The 17,028-nt window shown below is 40.2% G+C and overlaps 1 protein-coding gene across 3 annotated transcripts in view; it reads left to right on the top strand.

The window, feature by feature from the left end:
* Positions 1-16,721, top strand: part of NRP1 (neuropilin 1) — a 114,933-nt gene extending 98,212 nt beyond the window's left edge. For 2 of the 3 annotated variants that reach the window (XM_074157475.1, XM_074157472.1), the window contains exons 13-17: positions 5,256-5,393; positions 9,181-9,452; positions 9,956-10,049; positions 11,588-11,647; positions 12,901-16,721. In XM_074157475.1, coding sequence (XP_074013576.1) covers positions 5,256-5,393; positions 9,181-9,452; positions 9,956-10,049; positions 11,588-11,647; positions 12,901-13,190 — 854 coding nt within the window. In that variant the 3' untranslated portion in view covers positions 13,191-16,721. Of the gene's footprint in view, positions 1-5,255; positions 5,394-9,177; positions 9,453-9,955; positions 10,050-11,587; positions 11,648-12,900 lie in introns of all 3 variants that reach the window. The other variant, XM_074157473.1, reaches the window with a different exon arrangement.
* Positions 16,722-17,028: the final 307 nt, after the last annotated feature.

The following is a 17,028-nucleotide window of genomic DNA, read 5'->3' as shown; positions in this document are numbered from 1 at the left end:
AAACCCCTCCTGGCTTGAAGGTGGTGTAAGCATTTCCTTCTGCTGAAGGGGCACGGGTGGACCTAGCTGGCACAATGAAGCACATCATCAGAGTAAGAGGCCATGCAGCAGGGAGTGAGAATCTGCTACAGCAGCCACAAATAACGTAGTTTAAACCGGCCTTGGAATTATAGAGCTGCTCACACACCCCCAGCCCTCAGCTGGCTGAGGATAAGTGCACTCCAGCTTTTTCAGCTACTCTCAAGCTGAACAAGGTATGAATTTAACACACCGAGGACTGAACCATCAGCTACAGCCTTAATTCCCTCTAAGGGCTGGTTTACCTTAAGATGCTAATACACCTTGAGGTAAACGGTGAACTCCAAGCCAAAGAGCTATTCCAGATCAGTTGCAGGATGCAGTCTCCAGCAGGTAACACTGCACGAGACACACCGTGCCAGTGCTGGCCACTGCAGCTTGTGCCACAGTGATTCAAGACAGAGATTTTCCAGCCCTTTCAGTAGCAGCACCTGCCGTGGTGCAGGTACTTCTCCAATAGGTGCTAACCCCATGTATTGCTGTCCTCCTGCCTGCACTCAAGCCTGCAAACACCCCTAATCCTGTTATCCCAGACTAACATGCTTGTGTGTGTCAAAGCCTGAGATTATCCTATTCCAACTAGCTTTCATACACTATGGAAACAGTTAAGAGCAAATAGCTGGAAAGCCTCCATGTATAAGCAAGCTTTCCATCAAAAAGACTTTTACAGTTCATTTCAAGGGGACTGAGTTGTAAAAAAAGAAAAAAGAATTGTGATTTCAAAATGCTAAAATTGTTTAAAGGTTTGGATTTTTTTAAGAGAGGATCTACTTTCCTCCTCAGACTTAAAAAGATGCCTTTAACAAATCTGTCTGTCAAGGTAAATACCTTTCAGGCCTCAGTCCAAAGACTCACCAACATCTAGTCTTTTTGAACACATCTTTTTCAATTCCAAAGGACTATTTGAGATGCTTGACTCTTAGCTATTTACATACAGAGCAAGCTGTTCATTTACATTATGTGCTCTCAGCATGTAAGCTCAGTCCTTTGTAAAGCAGACTGTTCAAGAAGTATCTTGTTTTTCACACATGTAATAGCTATTTCAGAAAAATATAACTAAGAAATCCTGAGGTTAAAATCTATGCTAAGAAATAGTTTAAAGGTAGAATAGTCTGATTCTCACTTATGGTGGGACAACTTTGCATCAATAAAGGGATATTAAAGCAGTTAAATTATCATTTACTATCATTTAAGGTAATTCTGTGCTGCCAGCATAAGTGGTATAAAAAGGTGAAATGCAAATAAGAATCAGACCCAATATACTACTTTGAAGTGGTCCAAATTATGTTTGTAATTTCCCATTTTAATGTTGATTTACCCTTTGGCAAGAGCCTCCTATAGAGAATTTTCATAGCATCTTTAATGCCATCATGCTCCTTCTTGCTTCTTGTTGGAGGAGTTATAAAAATATGTCAAAGTCTGTGGGCCACGAAAGATTAATGGACTTTCAAGAAACTCACTCAACTAGATTTTCAAATGACTTTCTTGTTCGTGTGCAGTAATGGTTCCAGCTGTGAGCAAGATGTGGTCAAGAAGTACAGCTGTTGGTTATTCTTTGAGAGGATAAACCTGTTTTAATTCAGTATCACGTACCCTACATTTTGAAAAAGGCATATGGGATTTCGTCACACCTCCCTCTCAGATTCTCATCTGAACTGCTGCTATTTCATTACACGATAGCCGGTTTTCTTCATCCTCTCAATATGTACAAACCCAGAGATCAATCACCTATTGGCAGGAGAACTATCCTGGCAGAGGAACGGGTCGGTGCAGCAGAAGGAGCCCACCAAATGCTGCTCGTCCCTACTTCCTCGCCTTCCACCAGAGCTGCCAAGCTATAGTTCAAGGACAAAGTGGCAGATTTGCCTGTAGCTTACTGTAAGCTACTGTATCAGCCCCCTGGGACCTTTAATAGAAGTGTTGAACTATTCTGTCTTTCACTGGGGCAGATCCATTGTCCATACAACTACTGAGCCTATCCTGATGCTACAAGTGTCTAATATTAATTGGCTAGCAGGTCTATTTTTACTTTTTATGGGTCCCTGGGAGAAGCATGGGAAGAGACATAAGAATAGACAATAAGAGATGGCATGTTTAAGGAGCCCATAAAATAAGAGCACTCTGAAATGCCTTCCCTTTGACCTTCAATCCCGTTTCTGTGATTGTCTAAGGAATATATTAACGCAATCACTTTTCAGAAAACAACAGGAACTTAGCAAGAAACAGCTAACTGAGAGCAGGTTACTGGTTAAACACTGCTCAGTTCCAGGGCATTCTCATTACCTTCTGCATGGAAGAGAAGTTCATTTTTACACTACACCATTCTGTCTGTGATACCAAAGCCAAGGAGCACAGGCATGGTCAAAGCATATCGGACTTAGGCTCTTTGCCAATTTCCTGGGCTATATATTTCAAATGAAAGTGTAAGAAATTCTTTATTAGATGGTGCTGTGAAATTTATCTCTGCTTTGAAACTCTCCTTCTAATCTGAATGTTCAGAGTTGGCTTCAGACCATGAAGCAAAAGGATTTTGTCACTCCCTGAACTTTAGAATTACAATTAAATTCTGGATATTTTCCTTATCCATTTCAGTGTCCAGTTCGCTTTGAATTGTGTTCAGCCTTAGGAGTATTCGAGGGAAGCAAGTATCGCTCATATTATATGAGAAATTTTTTCCTTTGATCTGCATTGAACTTCACTGGATATCTCATAGTTCTCAGGCTATGAAATGGAGAAAACAGAATATTGTAATCTTCCTTCTCTGGATTCTTCACCCATTTGCATACTTCTCCTGTGTCTTCTGCTATTTATTTTTATTCAGAGTTGAACAATAGCAGTCCTTTCAATCTCTTTGTGCTATGTGCTCATTTATGCTGTGTGATATCTTCAGATTGATGTGATCTATCTACCACTGTTCTCCTTTCTTGCAGTTTGAATACCACACAGGCTATCACAAGCTTTGCATGATATAATCCTTCGGGATTAATAAGATTAATTTTGTTTTACATTTTCTAAGGCCTTTTCTAAAGTTCTGTTTCATGGCTCTGATGTCAAAGCCATGCAATATAGCTTTCCCTAGGCCTCCTTGACAATGGAAGGCTATTTTTCATGAACTTAAAACCCTTTAACTCATTTCAATGTCACTCTGTTTCTTTAAAAACTCCCCTTGATTTTCCAATGTCCCCTTTTGGACAAGATGTCTTTGATCATGGTCTCATTGTCTAGAAAAAAAAACCCGTATACTGAAGAAAGAAACATAATGGATTGCCTTTCTGCACCCACGTGCGCACAGGCTGAGTTCTGCTTCTTCAACATTTTGAACCCCAAAGAGACATTATTCACCATGATCTGCCCCTTTCCTAGGAAGGGCTAGGGTCCTCTGGGAAACATGTTTTCTCCACATTGAATTCCTGTGCCAGATATTATCTGTTTAATTCATTTATTCCCAGCGAGGATGCCGTATTCATGACAATGTGGAGTAAACCCCTCTGGAGGCCAGCAGGAAGGAGAGGGGAGGCAGGCGGGATGGGGCAGATGAAAGGAAGGAGCAAAGAATGAAGGCTCGGTGCGGAGAGATGCCACGGCACAGCCGAGGTACTGACAGGCGGAGGAGAGGGGCAGGACCTGCCATATGCTCAGACCTCTCTGCTGACAGAAAGAAATTTTCTAGGGGCCAGAGGGGAGAGGGCACAGTGGCTGCAATGCAGGAATCCAGTGAGTTGAGTTAAAACCACGTCTGGGAGCAAGGACCCACCAAACAAGGACACAGCAGGCAAGGAGAGAATGATAGATGAACCTTTTTTATATCCATTCTGTCTCAACCTACTCACCTGAGATTTTCTCTGTGTTGACAAAATGATTATTCTAGTTTACTTTCATTAAAATCTGGGTTGTGAGTTCAAAAGCCTTTCCAGTCTTCCCTAGGCATCTCATGACATGGAGGAGTTCTTTACCTCTTCAGACTGGAGGAGCTCCACCTCAAAGATCTGGCCAGCCACAGGTCCCAACACACTTCCCATATTCCTCCATATTTTCCCACAATAAACAAAATACGTTCTAGGGGTTGCATTATCTTTCCTTTTTTTTAATAATGGGCAAGAAACACAATTCTTCCCCCAGAGCTGATATTGATGGGAGCACAGAGTCCTTTGTTCTTAGTTCATACTTGCACAAAGCATCTCATTAAAGTAAACCTAAGTTATTCCTTTAATAAGGCATGAGTCATGCCTGAGAAAAGACTTCAGGATTTGGTCCCACTGCTGTGGGAAGGGTATTACTCTACTGGGAGTTGTCATTGCTCAAGGTGAGGTAAAGGTTCATACCAGTGGGATAGGAACTGAAAGCCCAAAAGATTTCAAACTGCTTCTGAAAATAACAAATGCAAGGGATTTATGTGCTATCTTTGTATAATCTTTCCATTCAAATTCCAAGTTCTATTGAAGAAAATAAGCTACTATGTATTAAACCTTTGGGCAGAATTGAAGAGAAGCTGAAAACAAGATATGATCTCATCCTGACCATAATACCACACTTCCCTTGTTTTACGTGGAGCTTGTTTTGAAGCTTATTTTGAGTTCATTTGGCAATCAGCCACATTTGTCCCTTTTCCATCTCAATTTGTCCATTTCAATGCTGCCATCTTGTGGGCCTACTTAACTGTCTGGACGATGCTGAAGTAAATTCCTTACTGAAGCCACACACTATACATTTCACCAGAAATCCTTTACTGCCAAGGACATTCTAGTGGTGTTTCTGCCCTTTCTTATTTTTGTCCAAATCTTATTGTGAGTTGTTGCAAAACTTTGCACAGTTATGGTACAAATAGATATTATCAACCAGCAAATATTTCTGATAAGTAAGCCGGAGCTTTCCTTTTTCAGTCATATATGTTGCAGTTCAGTTACCAGCCAATGTGGGCAAATCAGAAGAATTAATCTAACCACAAAAAGTCCCAAAATATGCGTCATAAAGAGACAAGAAACAACCACATCACTTACTAGAAATAGTCATTCTTTATCTGTTTCCCAGCAGGGCTGCTCTTGCTATAGCTTCTCAGAGTTTCAAGTAGGAACGGCTCTGTTAATGATCAAATGCATGCATTTGATTTTGAAGTAGAAAATCTGAATTATGCAATTAATAATGGCATTTAGTTACTCCTTTTCTCTCTCTCCCTGCAGAGCTGCCCCTATACAACTTCAATTGTGCCTTTGGCTGGGGATCCCAAAAGACTTTGTGCCACTGGGAGCATGACAACCAGGTGGATTTAAAGTGGGCAATCCTGACCAGCAAAACTGGGCCGATTCAAGACCACACAGGTAACCATGAGTTCATGATTTAGTCGTTTTACATAAGAGGTTGTTCTCTTTAATACCAACGTGCCTTCCAAAAACAGAGGAGATATGTACAAAAATATGTAGAGTCTCAAGGATGATTCTCTAGGCAACCGAACCCGTTACATGTAGTCACAACTGACCATAATAGTTCCTTCTGTTGGGGAATAAAGATCATTTATTGTGAGGAACTGGAAATATTCCCTTCTCCTGACTTGCCTTTGGATAACCACCACCTAGGGTAGAAAAAAATCAGAATGACCAAATATTCTGCAAATATCACTTACCAAGTGATACAGTCATAAACAAATTTCACATTGCTCCTGTTCGTAGTTACAGGGGCTGCCCACCACATAAAGGTGTTTTAAGTGAAACTTCCCAGATGAATGTATCTCCATGCCCTCCTTCTCTCCAGCAGGAGCTGGCGATTACAGCCATCCCTTCACTCACACACAGTTTTTCCAGAAATATCACCCTGGGAAATTGATTGGTTGGTTTTGTAGTGTCTAACTCATGGCTCTGCATAATTAGGCAATAAATATGCTGCTGGCTAGTGGCAAAGGGAGGGCGCTGCGTGACCTGCACAGGCTCTCGCTTTAGTGTTCTCTCTTGCATATGTGCAGATTAATCAAATGTGCTGAGATGAATCCCCCTTCCCACTTCTGCAACCCCTTTGCCTAATGAGAATGACAAGGAAATTAGACAAAATTGGACTTTTTACATTCTGAGACACTTTCAATTGAATCTTAAGACAAGTACAGTAGTTTCAGGGAAAAAAAAAACTTATAATACTTTGACTATAAATGGCATTGTACAAATAAATGGCATCAAATTAACTAAATGCAGTTAGCTGAAATGAAGGCTGTAATGGTGGAAAAATTGATGTAGAGTAAAGTGAAATGGCTCAGTAGGATCTGACATTGAAAGGAGGTTAAAAGCTATGTTAGCCACAGACTGACAAAATCTAAAAGGCATGCATAAGTAAAGCTCTAATTAAGACAATGAAGACAGAGTTCCTGACCCAGCGCTGCAGTAATATTCTGGAAATGAGAGCTATCTGCACTTTGCCACCAAGGATTATAGAGAGACTGAACCTGTCTTCAATCAAGAGATGAAGAAATGATATTCTACAAATGAGATTTTGTTGTTTCCACTGGACCCTGCTAGTGCAGAAGACTTACTTGTTCCGTTTGCTGTAGCTTCACTAAGTCTTACAGGCAGCCCCTTTTGCTCCTTATTGCACTAACTTTCAGTATTTTCTAAAATTTTACTTCAACTCTGGCACCTTCACCTGCCAGGTCTGCCAGTCCCCTACCAGCAGGTACAGAATGGGGGGATGGGGAGGGTGAACCCAGACTGCGAGCAGTCTGAATGTCACTGCCATCCCAAACAAGCCCCTCAGTGTCACCACTACAGAGCAAGGCCACTCTATATGTTGGGACAACCGCAATGAGCAATTCCCAGGCATATCTTGCTCTCAGCTGCACTTGTATAAAGCTGAAGAAACTACACAGAAGTGATCTTCAACAGCAATTGCTTTAAGACAGCAGGGTATGCTGTATGTCACTTCAAATTATACATGTTATGATTAAATCTGGCCAGAGTCAGGTCTTCCAACTGAGACAGCCATCCTAATGCTGTGATTAGTTTTTTTTCCTCCCTTTGGATTTTCCTATTACCATTCTTTGATGAGATTTACACATGTTGTGCTGCTCTCGGCACAGAAACAAAGTTGGAAAGAACAAATAGGCACTGCTGCTGAAGAAGTTGGACAAGGTGTTACTGCAATAAGATAAAAAAAGATTATAAAATTCTTTCAAAGACCAGATACTTCCACATGCATATTGGCCAGGATACCTCCAACTGTCCACAGAAAAATCCAAATAAAATAAAACATCCTTGTCTCCTGTTAGAAAAAATACTCCCCTTTCTCGTTTATTAGGCCCACTCTTTCCAATCACTGAGTTTAACTCACTCCTTGTTGTTCCTGGTTCACCTTTTACTACCCTGCCCTTCTTATACTTCTCAGAGTAGCACTGCTCATCTTCCCTTCTTCATTGATGCAGGACCTTACAATCCATCAAGTCTCAGTTATACATTATTTCAAATGAAATTCAAGAATATTATGTATAAGCGAAGAGCGATGCTGATAAAACATCACCCTTCCAAAAGATCTTATTTCCACCTCTTTTTACTTTTCTTTTGTTTAAGCATTGGTATAAACAGAGATATAAATATACTTATTTCAGCATTTCAGAAATAGTATTTCTTATTATTATCTTTCTCCTTCCTACTTTCAAAATAACTTTATACCAATACCAGCAAATGCTGTCTCCATCCTTTTGTGTGAATGCATTACACATGCAATCTATTCTTACACACACCAGGATGAACTTTGTATTTTTCCATCGTAATACTCTGCAAAGAAGCTGTTCAAAAGCTGACTGGAATGGATGCCTGGCTGATGTAGATCAGAGGCACTTCTCTGTAGTCAGTATTTTACTTAGCAATTTTCTGTTACCAAACTAATCACACTCCCACGTGCTTCTCTCCCAATATGATTAAGCAAGTAATTTTCCAAGTTAAGGATATTAGGTGTTCAGATTTCAAAGTGTATAAATACATTATGCTTTTCAGAAAATATCAGCCATAGTCTTACTCTTTCGGGAAACGGCTCGTAAATATACAGAGCCCAATATATTATTACAAAAATCAAGGCAATAACTCTGGCACCGTTTCTGACAGTGATCAGACTCTATTTAGGAGCACTGTTTAGATCTCAGTTCCTAATCTCTGACCATGGCTGTTCAAAGCTATTTTATCCCCCAGTGTTCTCCCATTCTAATCTTGCCTTCTCGAGCACAGATTACTTTAAACAGAGATTAAAAATAGCTCTTTGCACAATTAGTGTAGAGTAGGCCCCAGGGATTTCTGTCTAGCCTGCTGAGCTAGAGCTGACTCTCCTCAGGAGGTGCACGCTGACTAATGTGGTATATGCTGTTGCACCAAACATGCTTTTGGCTCCTTCCCTGAGCACAAGCAAATGCCTTGTGTGTGCCACGTAGTGAACATGTTGTTATAGTCCACTCTCACCAAAAAGCATCCCAGTGAACAGCAAAGGAGACTGCCAGAAGAAATGATAGAATCACAGAATGGCTTAGTTTGGAAGGGACCTCTAAAGGTCATTTAGTCCAACCCCCTGCAACAAGCAGGGACATCAACTCAGTCAGATTGCTCAGATCCCCATCCAACCTGACCTTGAATGTTCACAGGGATGGGGCATCTACCACCTCTCTGGGCAACCTGTGCCAGTGTTTCACCAGCCGCATTGTAAAAAATTTCTTCCTTATATCTAAGTCTGAGTCTACCCTCTTTCAGTTTAAAACCATTACCCCTTGTCCTATCACTACACTCCCTGATAAAGAGTCCCTCCCCATCTCTCCTGTAGGCCCCCTTTACGTAATGGCCCTTTATGGCCATTATAAGGTCTCCCCGGAGCCTTCTCTTCTCCAGGCTGAACAACCCAACTCTCTCAGCCTGTCCTCATAGGAGAGGTGCTCCAGCCCTCTGATCGCTTTTGTGGCTTTCTCCTTAGAGCACATCAGCTTTCCTAGAGCTCCCAAACCAATGCCCTCTGACTCTCTTGGTTGTGAGGCTTGACGAATCAACATGGAAAGAAGGCAAAATGATCAGGGGTGGTAGGGGCTTCTTAAGTAAACAAAGAAAATGAAAACTAGTGGCTATTCCTAACACAGTCCTTCTGTCGCAGTAGGAGATGGCAATTTCATTTACTCGCAAGCTGATGAAAGCCAGAAAGGCAAAGTCGCCCGACTGCTGAGCCCCGTGATTTACTCGCAGAACTCTGCTCACTGCATGACTTTCTGGTACCACATGTCCGGCGCACACGTTGGCACCCTGAAGATCAAACTGCGGTACCAAAAGCCGGATGAATATGACCAGGTGCTGTGGACCCTGAGTGGGCACCAAGCAGACTTCTGGAAGGAAGGACGTGTTCTTCTTCACAAGTCTGTGAAACACTATCAGGTGAGCTCAGCTGCTTCTCACTGAACTAACAGATCTGAGGCCAGTAAGACCTTGCTGGTCATGTTTTATATACCGTAGCAGAAGATGTCACTGAAGGATTTATGTAGACAGTATTATACCTACAGATGAGGTGCTGTTGCTGTGACAGTAATAATAGAGGCATATTTCATGGTATCTCAGATGACAGTGATACAAGCAATTTGTTATCAAAGGCCAAATAAATACTTTAGAAACAATTTTTCATCTGTCACAAAAATGCATCCTTGCCACAGTTTTGCTGCTGATGTAAAAGCCTTTAATGAAGTTATGACATTATATAAATTTCCATTTGCATATATATGTTCATAAAGGCATGCAGTGCGGACTGGCAGGCCACAATCAAGTACACATAGATGTAGCACCATGACAAGAGAAGATGTGTGTTAACAACTAATTAAGATATCCTGAATGCTGCAATTGTGTGTTAACATGAAAACAACATGAACATAATTTTATTTTGCCAGGTGGTTATTGAGGGAGAAATTGGAAAAGGAACTGGAGGAATCGCTGTGGATGATATTAAAATTGACAATCACGTAGCACAGGAGGATTGCCGAAGTAAGTATGAATAGCAAAAAACGTATAGAAACCTATTGGCTATATAGGAAGTTTTGCACGGAAAACATTCTTCTCTGGCCCATAGCTTTATTCATAGTAAGCGCCACTGGTGTCATCTCAGTATTGCAGCAACTGCAGTCTTTTAGATCAGAACTGGCATCCTACTGATATGGGTGACAGCATGTTCACATTCTCACATCTCTCCCTGTATTTCATATTTCTGCCCTCTTTAAATTTCTCTACTTTTCCTAATGCTCTTCTCGGTTTTAACTAATGCTTAAAATCCAATTTTATTTCTTCACCCTTTTTAGTTCACTTACTACCAAGCCTACTTGAATTCTATTTTAAAGGACCATATCAAACCCTTACAGGACACACAGTTAGGGCAAAATGGCCACTGTGCTGTCCTCTGCTGCCCTGTAATTCTGAGTTTGCTGGGACTCGTTTGCTGTAGTCACCAGGTCCCAGACACATGGGACACAAAGTAATGTTAGAACATGGCCTTTTACACATCTGAGCCAGGCTATTCCTGAGGTGCTATTTGAGTCCTTTTATTTCTGGCCAGTCTTGTGTTATTCCAGTCACTGCTGATCTTATGTACCTTGCCTACTGCACGTAATTTGGCAGCAGCAACCCCAGATAAACACAAGCAACTGTACCCTGTGCTTCATGATGGAAATGAAGCAATGACTTTTATGTAGGAGAGAGAATAGAACTGAGAACCCTCAGCGTTAGGAAGATAAACTTAAGCCGTGCAAGTTGGCAATACAACTGAGAGCAATAACAGAGCATGTTCCTCACCTCTTGTAGCTAATAACCTTTTGAGGGTAACATGACAGATTTCAGCTACGTGGTAATTTCACTGCAGGATGAGAAAACTGTGCAATCTCTTTTTACCACACAGTCCATCTTCTGGGGTTCATCATGTGCCACCAGTGTGACAGTTACCAGAAAAGAGAGGCAGGACGCACTACTTGGTCCTCCCGCAGTGTCCTCAGTGCCAAGGAGGGTGCTGGGACCACAGTGATGTTATCTATACGAATCTAGAATGAGAGAAGAAAGTAACTTCTTTCCTACCTCCACATGTTTTGGATGCTCAAACCGAATGCTGAGCAAAGATTTTGGTCTGTGGGAGCTAAAGCCAAAAGCCCTGAAGCCCAAACAGAGGTGGTCTCGCTGCAGTCAGTGAAACTATTCTTGTGATTAACTATGCCTACGCTGATGAAGTGTTATGGAATTGGACTCCAAAATTGTAAATACAATGAATGAGATGCTAATTCATCACACTGATTTCTCTTTCCCAGGCATGGAAAACCCCTGCTGATAACTAAAACTGTGCCAAGACTGGGCGGAGAGGAGTTTTTAAATCTTTCTTTTTTCTCCATTAATTTTCAGAGCCCATCATAATGAACAGTTCTGTCAAGCTGACATAATGATGCTCTGACACAGGAAAATCTGCTCTACCATTATTGCCAGCATGATAGTCAATCAGTGTTTGTAACCCTAATAATCAATGTCAATTCTCTTTGCTTCATTAGAATCAACTGATGTGGAGAATGAAATAGATGAAGAAGACGACCCAGAAAGTAATCAAACAGGTAAAAATTGTGTTATTGTTAAAAGGGAATAAATTTTGAAGTGCATTTTCATGTGAATTTGTGTATTCTATTTATTTATTTATAGATTAGTTCTCTAACTGCATATTGTATTAAGGTGCTTTGATTTGTCTATATCAGATGCTAAGAAGGCTTACATTTATTTGAAGGATGTAAGGATTTTTCTTCTGTCGTATAATCTTATGAACTTTGTATTATTTATACCTATCTCAAACCTTCCAAATTTTAGATACATTATTTGTTACATTGTATACATATGTATGCATGCAGACTATAGCTCCTTAATATTTTGTTATCTAGAAGGCTTATCCACAGCTGAAGAAGCAGCTATTATTATATCTTACAATTTATGACTCGCGCAGCATCTAGGTAATTAGGCTCAAAGCTCTTCAGGCTAATTGTTTCACAGACCTGGCTGAAAATGTCATTTTATGACCAGTCTACCAAAGCATTTTCATTTTCAATGATGATAGCTCTAAATGGATCATTAAATGGATCATAATTGTCATATTGTCCCAATAATAAAATATACATGCATTTTTCAGGCAATGAGCTTAATTTTTTCTGTTACAGTCAATGGGATTGCTGTCATTGATTTCAGTGAAATCAGGGTTTGTCCAAAAAGACTTTTTGGATTTTCCTGCAACAATTAGCTGGGTTTGCAAGTTTATTGGATCTCTTTCATAAACTGAAAGGGCTGAGGGAAAATGTTGTGATACCCAGTGAATATTTTACAAAAGGGGGCAGGGTGCTCTTCTGTGTCAGTTCTGTCACTATTCCCACTTCAAGGTCCAATCCTGAAGTCAGTGAAGTGGAGATGGATGCAAAATGGCTGGAGATTCCCAACTGATGTCTAAGGCTATAAACATTCACACTGAGCTGAATTAGATTTAATTAACATTTTTGAGCTACACACCCCAAGCTGGCAAAATATAATCAAAAGGTCTGTTTATTCATTCCCAAGGCTCCCACTTAATCCAGGGCAGAATCAGACCCCTACTAACATGCAGCAGATTCCAGGATTGGAGAACAGTCTGAAAAAAATCAGCAACTATTTGGGCCACATTATGCTTTTCAGCTATTTATGACTACCTCTAAGGAGCTAGGTTTCCAAATTACATAGCAACTTATGTCAAAAACAGTACTGCTGTCCTTCCTCCAGAATTCCAACACATCAAACAAAGTTCTACCTAGAATCAGTTCTGAAAATTTTGCAATTCTTTACTCCATTTCAGGGTTTACTCCTCCATACCACACAGGCGAGGACTACGATGATAACATCTCCAGGAAACCAGGCAATGTCCTCAAGACCCTAGATCCAATCCTTATTACCATCATAGCCATGAGTGCACTTGGGGTGCTTTTAGGAGCCATCTGTGGAGTTGTCCTGTACTGTGCCTGTTGGCACAATGGGATGTCAGAGAGGAACTTGTCTGCACTGGAGAATTACAATTTTGAACTGGTTGATGGTGTAAAACTGAAAAAAGATAAACTAAACACACAGAATTCATACTCAGAAGCATGAAGGTATAAAGCGACTGGAGAAGTTTCAGAGAATCGGGATGGAAGGACATAGCTCGGTCGTGCTGGGGAACTGTTGATCTTCTTTTACTGTACAGGCTGAAAAGTGCATTGATGACACTGAGCCAAGCTTTTCTCAGGAGCTTCAATGAGTGTGTAACCGACAAACATGGACAACAATCTGTGTTAACAATCTGAATCATGTACAGTCTGCTTTTTCTGTTGGTTTTATTTGAAATAATCAAATGCTGGTGTTGAGACCAAGTATGATTGACTTATAGTTCATTTTGTCTTTCTTTCTCTCCCTCTCTTTTGTTTTCCGTTAATGGATAATTTTGTTTCTACTGTGCAAAATCCAAGATGCTGTCACAAAATGTATTCAGTGGGGTCCTTTGGATGGACATGCTGTCTGTAGCTCAGTGCCCAGAAAATATTGGAGTAACAGCAATTTAGTGGACTCCTGCACCTGTATTTGTGTATAATTGCTCGTGTTGTGCATAGGCAAAGGAAGGGTTAGGATGTTTTTGAAAGTACTGCTGCATCAGTACCGATATAGTGTGTCAGCTCTGTTTACGAAGCAATACAGTCAAATTTTATTGATGTTTTTCAGTGTTGTACTAAATTTTGTGCTTGTGAACTCCATAAAAGAGTATGTGCCATCATCAGAGACAACTGGTAACCGAGTGTACTGCCTAAAAACTAAACAAAAAAAGTCCTTGGCACTGGCTAGTGTATGTCCTCTCAAGTGCCTTTTTGTTTGTACTGCTTCTCATTGTGTTAACATAAACTACAGCTCTGCTTCTCAGCAGTTATGCCCTAGTCTTTAATCATATTCTGATGGCTCACTGACTAAAAGAAAAGTATATTTTAGTGTAAGAAAGTAGCCTCAGCAAGGCAAGGGCTAATCAGATTTGACAACCTGGCTCGATTGTTCTGCTTTCTGTATTTCAACTTACGTCTCTTGACCCTTTTGTATAAAGCTGCAATATCCCGTTTTATTGTTCTTTCATATAGAATGTATTTTCAAATGTAAAATCTCTCTCCCTTTCTCTTCTCTTTCTCTCTCTCTGTCTCTCTCTGAGTAGATTGCATAAGCATTTGCCATTGCCAAGGAAAGAAAACTGCAGCTTTAACTTGCTGGTAATGGCAAAGGATTTTATTAGAGTTTGTGTTAAAAAGTAAGGGAAAATTCTTAACTTTACCCTCCAAAGTCGAACTTTGGGTTTCTTCTTAACAGCATAAAGTGACAGTATCTTTTTTCCTGAAGTCGTGAAACATATCTTTTATCCTGAACAGCTTGCCTGTTAATTACACTAGGGAAAATTATTCCCTTACCGAAAAGATTGCCTTTAAAATGAGAAACTTTCCTCCTCCTGCCCCTACCTGAACCCAGAGTTCTGTTCTCTCAGTAAACGTGTATTTTCATGCTAATCAATGCTAATTTGGCTTATGCATGGGTACTGAGGGCAGAATAAAATCCCACAGTGTATGTAGGGTATGTTCTTACCATCCTGTTATATCCAATTGGCATTTCATACCAGAAATGCAGGTAGTGACAGATTCAGTGAGCTGAGTCAGAAAGCTGTCAGAAAAATGTGTTTGACAATTACGTGGCAATTTTTTAATATTTTAGGACAAATATTATTGGACAAATAATCTTCAACAGCCTATGCAGCTGGTCCAACAGGGTAAAAAGAAACAGGAGTACATTTCCAGCAGGGGTCCATAGGAGGAGGCGAAAGGCCGGAGGGGTCGCTCCCCTCCTGCAGGTGCGAGGGGACCCCCATGTTTTCTGCAGTGACCCACACACAGCACAGCCATAACTGGGGAGGCAGCGGAATAAGGCAGCTTTAACCTTCCCCTGGGTATCTACCAACCAGCAGATAAAACCAGTGCAAACATGGGGAAAGGAACATCCTGCGAAGTGCTGAAATCATGCTTTTCCTCACTGAATTTCCCGAGTAGAGTCGGGGAAGCGATTGTGACTTTCTGAGTTACTCTTTTCCAAAATTGCTTTTGTAGTAGAGCAATGAAATATCCTGTCCAGGATTAGGACTAAAGAAGGGCTAATTCAGCCTGGAATTACTACAGCAACAGAATCCACCAATCTATTTATCAATTAAATGTTTTGAAGCATATCATTTCACCAATATGAGCCATAAAACAGAAAAAAATGCAGAAAATACACCAGTAACCTAGAATGTGAACAAAAGGGAGGGAGAGTGGAGGTAAAAATATGAGTTTGGAAACTGAAAATATTTTAAAGGAAGACCCAATAGAAAAAAACGTGGACAGTTGCTACTTCAAAGAAGTCCTAAAGGCAGAGACTATAGGGAATATTCAAACACCCATTTAGATTTCTTAAATTGGAAGAGTTACCTCCCCAGGCTCTAGACCCTGGGTCCTCCAGAAGATAAGACAGAGCAGCTGTGGCCTGAAATGTAGGCCTAAAATTTAGTCCATTAAATGTCCCATGTGATAAACTCACTTTGGCAGAGGCAGAATTTTCATTTGTATCCAACAGTGTAATTTGACCATAATGGTATTGCAGCAGCTAGTTAATTAACCCAAAGAAAAAATGGATTTTTCAAAACTATTTTCAGCATACCACCACCATGTGATTCAGGTGTTAGGGTCTGTTCTCCTTAGCTAAAAAAACTTCTAGTCCGCTAACCTGACTGCCAGTTACATGCATATATTGCCTTGAAGAGCAAATCCCATTGGGGAGCCCAAGCCCAAAACCTTTTGAAATGTTCCCATGGATTTCAATAGATTCTGGACCAGCTCTTGGTCTTGATCTATATGAACAGTAAAGCTGGTGGTTGGTGATTTTTTTTCTTCTTTTAACATACTGAGAATAGTGAACATAAAAAGAAATATAACTCCTTTGTGGTCTTCAAACCTTACTATGATAATGAGGATCTAGCACTGAAGATTTGATTTCTCTGAAGGTAATAGAATGAAAGTTGCCCTTCAATAAAGGAAAAATGATACTGCAACTTTACATTGAAAAGTATCTTGCACTGATAAATATATTTAAAAAAATTATATGTTTATAAAGTTATTAATTTGTAAAGGCAGTGTTACAAAATGTTCAGTTTATATTGTTTTAGATTGTTTCATAATTTTTAAAGTGTAAAATAACATATTTTTTCTTTATTGAAAAACTATAAAAATCTTCTGTCGTAAAATGATTTCATTTTACTGGTATATTATTGCTTCATGTTTTGTACCATCATAAAACTTTGTGCAAATTTTTTTTACAGAAATTTTTATTTTCTATGACAATATGACACTTGTAAATTGTTGTTTCAAAATGAACAGCGAAGCCTTAACTTTAAATGACATTTGTATTCTCAGACACTGAGTAGCATTAAAAAAAATCACATAGAACTGAACTGTAACTTAAATTTCCAAACTATGACTACTACATTCCAAAGAAACAGTTGAATTAAACATTTTCATAAAATATCCCATACCTGATGTATTTTATTATACTAAAATGCATTAGTTTTATTAAATGGCTGGTTTTATTTAGCATCTTGCAACAAGCACAGTGTTTTAATCATAGTTACATTTGTTGGTAGGCAACTCCAACAGACACCTTGGTGGAACTATTCATGGTTTAGGACGGAGGGATTCACCCTCTGCCTGCTCAAGTGTCCCTCCCTCCCTCCCTTCCCTCCCTCTCTTCCCTCCTGGAATCCCACTACATACCTTTTAGCTAATCAGCAGGGATTTAAGAGGACAAATCTGCCACCACTGCTCTTGGGTTGTAATTCACCTTGCTGCTGTGGGAAGCCCAAGCTGCACACCCTATGTAGGCCATACACGCGCCTTGT

Source organism: Numenius arquata, chromosome 12, assembly GCF_964106895.1.
Source record: "Numenius arquata chromosome 12, bNumArq3.hap1.1, whole genome shotgun sequence".
Taxonomy (NCBI): Eukaryota; Metazoa; Chordata; class Aves; order Charadriiformes; family Scolopacidae; genus Numenius; species Numenius arquata.
Note: the sequence above shows the minus strand (reverse complement) of the source record. Positions and strands in the feature narration are given on the sequence as shown.